At 37.2% G+C, this 7,868-nt stretch overlaps 1 protein-coding gene across 2 annotated transcripts in view; it reads left to right on the top strand.

The window, feature by feature from the left end:
• Positions 1–7,834, top strand: part of LOC306852267 (uncharacterized protein) — a 30,396-nt gene extending 22,562 nt beyond the window's left edge. The window contains exons 9-13 of one of the 2 annotated variants that reach the window (XM_079388980.1): positions 547–639; positions 3,114–3,195; positions 3,339–3,445; positions 3,914–4,058; positions 5,369–7,834. In XM_079388980.1, coding sequence (XP_079245106.1) covers positions 547–639; positions 3,114–3,195; positions 3,339–3,445; positions 3,914–4,058; positions 5,369–5,373 — 432 coding nt within the window. In that variant the 3' untranslated portion in view covers positions 5,374–7,834. The remainder of the gene's footprint in view (positions 1–546; positions 640–3,113; positions 3,196–3,338; positions 3,446–3,913; positions 4,059–5,368) is intronic. The other variant, XM_079388981.1, reaches the window with a different exon arrangement.
• Positions 7,835–7,868: the final 34 nt, after the last annotated feature.

The raw sequence follows: 7,868 nt of genomic DNA on the forward strand, positions 1-7,868 counted from the left end.
CATGAAATTGATATTGAACTGTAAAAGAGGGTCTTTACAATTCAATTTCTGAACATTGAAACCTAAGTCAAGAGTGAGTGGGAGACAAAGCTATTTTAGTGAATTGATGTTTGGGCTGTATCGTTCACATACTCATGGCTCTTTCTCACTGGTAGTTCTTTTTGTCTCTAAGATAACTAGAAAGGTAACTCCTGCTCTTCCCAACTTCCAGGTAAAAATACTGAATCAGAAGTTGGACTTTAGTAATGTCCAGGCAAAATGTGGCTCTAAAGACAATATCAAACATGCACCGGGTATGTGTGAGTAACAATGTGAGTAAATATGGGTTGAACTCAACACCTTTAGTCTTGGTTCTTCCTGAAGTTATGACCATTTGCGGAAACCTTGGGGTTAGCAATTTGGACATCTACCTTCTAAAAGTCACAAACACCTGTACTTCCATGGTCTAAAAAGCCTTTCCTAAACCTTTCCTCTGGGTTCCTCTCTGGTCACGAGCTAAAAAATACAGATAACTCCTTCTCTTCCCCAAACTGTGCACTCTTTCAGGTTCAAATTCTCGATCAGAAGTTGGACATAACTAGCGTGCAGTCTAGGTGTGGTTCCAAAGATAATATCAAACATGTACCCGGAGGTGGAAAAGTGAGTACACAGGGGCCCGTTTGTTGGTGTTTAACCAAAAATCATACTAAAGAGACTTTAATAGTAGGAATGCACCGATATTACAATTGTGGCTGATACTAATAATCCAATTTGCCCAATAACCGATAAATCGCTTTTGTCTAAATGCATAAAATATCAAATCAGTGCTTTTAAATGCTAAAAGTGAATTTTGGCATCACAACACCAAAAGTACAATTTTGAGATTTGTGTAAGATTACATTTAACAGTGTTATTTATTAAAACATTAGTGCTTTTAAAGAGTACATTTATCTAAGTCACTTATTTTAAATATGGAAATATGGCAAATGAGCATTCACAATTAAATGGGTATAGTACTGATGTATTGTGTTTTATATTAGTGCAGGGTAAATACTGAATGGTTTCTTAGCTAGGACTTTATGATCACTCTAAATCTCGTAAATTCTATGTTTTGTGGTGGTTTATTAAATTGTTTCACCTCAATCTTCATTTTTTTTTTGCTAGCTTTTCATATTTTCGTTTGCAAAACCTCCTAAAATGTAACATTAATTCATTGTGAATCGTTATATGTTTAAGCGTTTACTCGGAAGAACTTACTTGCTGTTTTGTGGCATTGACATTCAGAGCAACTACACTGCACTCAAAACAGAAAGCTCACATACTTCAATTTTCTATATAATTCTAAGACTGATTTTGACTTTGAGGAAAGCCTGTCTCCTTAAAAAAACAGATGACCAGACCACCACTAAAATCCAAACCCTTAATGCCAACCGACCTGCTATTAAGGACAGTCAGTGCACTCATTAAAAGTGCCAGCGACTGATCCATAGAGATCCTAATGCACTCAAGATGAGTTGCTCTCGTCTTCTGTTGAAGGACATCAGCTCTTTAGCACAGAGGGGTCTTGCTGTAGCGCTCTGGTCAGTCGAGTGCTGCTTTGTGGTGAGCAGTTGGCTAGAGCTGAGAGCTGACCTCACCCTGATGACACTGAGGCCTTTTAATGCAGAAAAAAAACAACAGCTGTGGCTATGAGGTCATTGCTTCTATTTTTGGGAGCAAGGATGGTACACAATTGTACCGTTCTCATGTTGTCTCCTCAATCTATGGTCTAAAGTGAAGAACAAACTTTAGTAGACCGATGACCATCCAAAATAATGAAGGGGTTGTGGTTCATCATTATTTTGGGTTAGATTACATCAGATGACTAAACCACCAAGAGAGTGTTTTGTGTTCAGGGGACTCAAAAGTTTACTGACCAGTTGTACAACCCGAATTCCAGAAATGTTGGGACGTTTTTTAAATTTGAATAAAATGAAAACTAAAAGACTTTCAAATCATATGAGTCAATATTTTATTCACAATAGAACATAGAGAACATAACAAATGTTTAAACTGAGAAAATTGACACTTTTATCCACTAAATGAGCTCATTTCAAATTTGATGCCTGCTACAGGTCTCCAAAAAGTTGGCACAGGGGCAACAAAAGGCTAAAAAAGCAAGAAATTTTTAAAAGATTCAGCTGGGAGAACATCTAGCAACTAATTAAGTTAATTGACATCAGGTCTGTAACATGATTAGCTATAAAAGGGATGTCTTAGAGAGGCAGAGTCTCTCAGAAGTAAAGATGGGCAGAGTCTCTTCAATCTGTGAAAGAATGCGTAAAAGATTGTGGAACAATGTTCCTCACCGTCAAATTGCAAAGGCTTTGCAAATTTCATCATCTACAGTACATAACAAAAGATTCAGAGAAACTGGAGAAATCTCTGTGCGTAAGGGACAAGGCTGAAGACCTTTACCCGTAGTCTTCGGGCCCACTGCATCACTCATTGGCATGATTCTGTCATTGACATTGCTAAATGGGCCCAGGAATACTTCCAGAAACCACTGTCAGTAAACACAATCCGCCGTGCCATCTGCAGATGCCAACTAAACTCTATCATGCAAAAAGGAAGCCATATGTGAACATGGTCCAGAAGCACCATCGTGTCCTGTGGGCCAAGGCTAATTTAAAATGGACTGTTTCAAAGTGAAAAAGTGTTCTATCGTCAGACGAGTCCAAATTTGACATCCCAACATTTCTGGAATTCGGGTTGTACTTTTGCAACTGTCTGGCATTTTCTCAAGTTTCTTTGGTAGCACTTTAATTTGGGGGCCAGTTCTCATAGTAACTATTAACTATGACTTTTGCCTAAGTGTAACAACTCTTAGGTAGTTAAATTTAGGTTTGGGGTAGGATTAAGGGTTCTAATATGTGCTCATGCAGAATAAGGCATTAATATGTGCTTTATATCAGTACTAATAAACAGCCAATATGCTATTAATATGCATGCTAATAAACAACTAATACTGAGAATTTGTCCCTAAACTAAAGTGTTTTTTCTTTCTTGCGTATATCTGTGAAAGTGTGTCTAAACATTATCTTATATATTTACCTGGAAGAATAATAAAAACCTTTGTTTTTTGTTATGAAAAGGTTCAAATCCTCCACAAAAAGATTGATCTGAGCAATGTGCAGTCAAAGTGTGGATCGAAAGTCAACATTCACCACAAAGCAGGTAAATCATGCACCTTGGATTTTAGATACCAAAGGAAGCACAGCTCAAACCTTGGACTTGATTTACTTAGTGTTTTGAATGCATGTAAATAATTATGCATCTAATTTAGTTAAATCATGAGGAATTTTACCTGCCTTTTCAAGGTGGAGGAAACATTGAGATCAGGTCTGAGAAGCTTGAATTCAAGGCTCAGTCAAAGGTCGGATCTATGGACAACATTAAACACGTACCTGGAGGAGGCAGCAGGAGGGTAAGACGACATGTCCTCCGCTGATAGGATATGATACTCCCAATTATTCACTCTCCACCCTAAAGTTAAATAAGAACATTCATAAATCCTTATCATTTTACAACCATGCCTGTGTAAATCTGTCTCAGGTGATCTCTGGGTTTGAATCATTTGGCTCTTTAGAAGATCAGGTTTAAATAAATCCCCTGAACTAATTTAACTTCTTTGAAATATCATTTCATTGTCCTTTCTTTGGATTCCGTGAGCTTCAGAATGAATATGTTGCTTAGAAATGTCTCTGCATATTAAACTGGGATTTAAAAAACATAAGCATTACATACTTCATTTTAATTTGAACATTTATTTACTTAGTTTTGTTACCATCATTTCCCTTTTTGTTGAACCCATATCATTTTGTGTTTCTTTCTGTTTTGGTTGACCATGGTGTTCATTTCACCACCCATTGACCACCCTGGGGTGCGTTTCTAGAGAGAGAAGGGGAGAGGGGCAGATACGCCCCGAGATGAGGGCTTCCTCACCCCAGACCCCTCTGATACCCCCACCCTCTCATCTGCCAGTATGTCCCCAGAGCCCATCCTCCTCAGCAACCCCCAGATAAAGATTGAGGACTCCAGTAAGTATTCAAAGAGGGGGAGATATCCACATCGAACTATCTAGCAATTTACTGTCATATATTTGGAGACACTACAGGTGAATACGATAAAACTATTGTTTTAACTAATAGATATCACCATACTTTACCCAGCTGATTAATCACAGTACATTAAGACAGTTGTTTTGTAAGTTTTCTGAAATGTTATGTTTAAATTTTCTGTTTGTTTTGAAGAATAAAATGTTAAATATATATTAGATGAATGATATATCAACAAACCCTTTTGTAAAAGATAGACAGACAGACAGATAGATAGATAGATAGATAGATAGACAGACAGACAGACAGACAGACAGACAGACAGACAGACAGACAGACAGACAGACAGACAGACAGACAGACAGACAGATAGATAGATAGATAGATAGATAGATAGATAGATAGATAGATAGATAGATAGATAGATAGATAGATAGATGGGAATAAACCTGTAAAGTTTGATGCAAATGCTACTGAATTGGAGATTGATGGCAGTTTGAGAGAACAGACTTTAAAGATACGTATTATAAATTAAAATCTATAGATGCAAATAGAGTAGGTGTAATAAAATAAGCATGTAAAAGCAAAACAGGGCAAATTCTCAAAATTGAACAGTGTATGAAAAAAATGGAGCCTGTGTCTTGCCTTTAAAAAAAACAATATTAAATAAATAAATAAATGGCAACAATCATCATCATCATTTGATAAATCCGTTTGCAAATAAGAAATCCATTCATAAATTGATGTGTTAATTTTCCAGATGAACAAAGACAAAATATTTCATATAAATGAATTTAAAAGTATCTTGTGAAAGGCATCTTGGGTGCCATCTTCTGGCACAGAGTGATGTGAAATCATCTTTAGAAAAGAGCAACTGTCAAAAATAATAAATATCAAGAACTTTTTTATTGATTATTTTCTTATGATTTTTTTCTCTGCTCCTTTGTCCCTTTTAATGCCATCTTACACCTTTTTTTATTGTTTAATGATTTTATTTTATTCATTGATCATTTAAGCATATTATTATTCAGCATTTTCAGGGTACTCAACAAATATTCTGGCTCTTAAATCAAATATGCTCATCTAGAGTGTAAGAAACTCAAATACTCCTAGGAAATAGTTTATGGAAATAGCACCATTACATAAGATATTCGGTCCAGAATTCGTTTTTAATCTCCATCCAAGAATCTCAGGCCTGCTCTGAGTCAACATGAACCAACGCTGGATGCTCTCCGTCTCACCTCAGAGGTTTCATTTGCGGTCATTAGTTCATATATATTTCCTTTTCCCAGATTGAGTCGCACAAACTGATGTTCCGTGAGCAGGCCAAAGCACGAACCGACCATGGCGCAGAAATCGTGTCTCTAGAGGAGTCGCCACACGGCTTGAGCACCGTCTCCTCTTCTGGCAGCATCAACATGGCAGACCCACCGCAGCTTTCCACCCTCGCTGACCAGGTGTCTGCATCGCTGGCCAAGCAGGGCTTGTGATTGGACCATACGGCCCCCAAACCCCATCCCCGCCCATTCTCTTCCACATACCTGATGGTATTCTAACCTCTCTCTGAAAGTCATTTTGTGGCCCAGAAAACAACGCCAAGTAACTTTTGGCAGTCACTGTTCAATTTTGTAATACTTAAGATTTGTCATAGGCCAAGGAAGCTGTTTGAACTGTGAATTATGTATGAATTTGCGTCGTCCTTCACTTTAAGGCAGTGCCCACGGTGGAAATTTTGAACAATTGGAAATTTCCCCCAACCACCTGCCATTGACTATATTTAGTAGCACGTAATTACGTTCATGTATTTGTATGGCTTTTTTGACCATTATATTTTTCCTTGGTTACTGCTGGATTTAGGCCAGCTCATACAGAACCCATTTTTACTTTCAGAGAGGATTGTTCTCATTTTAAATCAGGCTAAAATTAGATTGAGATTATGAACAAATCGCTTAGCAGTGCTTAGAATGAAAATTAGAGCATGGTATCTTGACTTTGAGAAAGAAACTTAAAGCCCCATAATTTGTTTGAAATGATTTGCAAGGCTTATGTGAAGAAAAACAGGTGCATAGCAGCTTTGTGTAGAAGGCTGAAAGCTGTTTAGTTATGTGCTGTCGATCAGAGATTATACTTCACGTCTAAAATGACCATGAGATTCAGAGTGCTTCATAAGGAAACGTCTCCTCCAGTATTATTCTGTGGATGAATATGGGATGTTTATGAAATGAAAACACTTTTTTTGTGTGCCTACTGGCAGTCTTAAATTATCGGTTTGAATTACGTCAGTGCTTCATTGTAAAAAAAAATATATAAATGGAACAAGCAAACAAAAAAAAGGAGAAATTTTCAAACTTAAAATTGTAGCCACGTGTTTTAACCAAGATGAACATCTGCTGTTTTGGACAGTTTGATTGGTAACATTTTACAATGAGGTTCAGGTTGTTGGCATTAGGTATCATAAAATAACAACGAACTATACTTTTACAGGATTTATTAATCTCGATAAATGTTCATTTCTACATATACTAATGCATTTGAACATTTATTTACTAACAATGATTAAAAATAGCTTTTTGTTTGATTCAAAATGCATTGACTGACTTTATTGTAAAGTGTTATTGTTTTATTAATAACAGGTTGCATGTGAGAAATCTGAACGTTATTTGAAATATCTTGTGGAAAAACAACCTATGCACCTGTAAACGTCCTCCGTAATACTGCCAACAGTCCCTCTCATTTCTCTCGCTGAGAAATAATTTATGAGATGAATTGCCAAACTGTTCTTCTTCAGGCACGCACGCACTGTATTGTAAATTTTCTGGTGAGATTAACAATATCAAGTTATGTATTCTTCACGGAAAGCGTCACTTGAGCACAAGCATGCCGTTCAACTTGGATCTGTCACGTGTGACCACATCATCCGCTTCCAATTTATAGCTATAAAATGTAGGTCTTCTGTTTTACTGAACAATGATGTAATGACCTCAGCCAATCATATGGCTTAAATTCTCTCCCCTGCACTGCAATATTGCAGAATGTTTAATGAGCTTCGAACCACTCCACATGATCTTTGCTCCTTGCATGCATTTCATGTAAGCAGCCCGAGATACTGCGTTGCCTCTTACACGCCTACTTGCGTATATCCCATAATTGCTGATGTGCTTATTAGGAATCTATGTAGATAGTAGTGAAAAAGAGCACTACTCAGACGGCGACCCCTGTTTCTTTGTGTTGGAGATGGAGCCGTGTAACTACCATTAGATATTTAATGTATGTTTATTGTATGTTTATGACTGTATGTTTATATAAGGACTTGAAGAGACTTCAAAAAAAAAAAGCAGAGAAGTTCAGAAACCATGCTTGCAACATTTTAATCTGCATGCTGAGTTTTTAAAGGAATTGGCAATAGGTTTCTGAACGTTTTCTGACGGGTGTTTTTGGGAAGGTCGGGAGAGCTCGGATGTGGGATAAGCTGTTTGTTACGGTTTTGATGTTGTGGTGAAAGGGAAGTGAGTGTTCAGCGGACAGGACGAGGGAAAGTCAGTCGGTCCTTTGGTTTAAATGTCTCTCTATAGCACACCTTCGACATGGTTCTGGGTGCAGTTTTTCCTGTTGACATCGACTCCATACACCATTTTTGCAGTTGTAAATTTTAGCTTGGGAACTGTGGTTGTCAATATTGTTTGTGTGTTTTATTAATAACTGGTTTTCAATGATTCTTGTTGATGTACATGTGAATTTGGAAATAAAGGATACTAAGCAAATGTCCTGATTCTTTTGTTAACGACTTAACTG

This window comes from Barbus barbus (assembly GCF_936440315.1).
Source record: "Barbus barbus genome assembly, chromosome: 32".
NCBI lineage: Eukaryota > Metazoa > Chordata > Actinopteri > Cypriniformes > Cyprinidae > Barbus > Barbus barbus.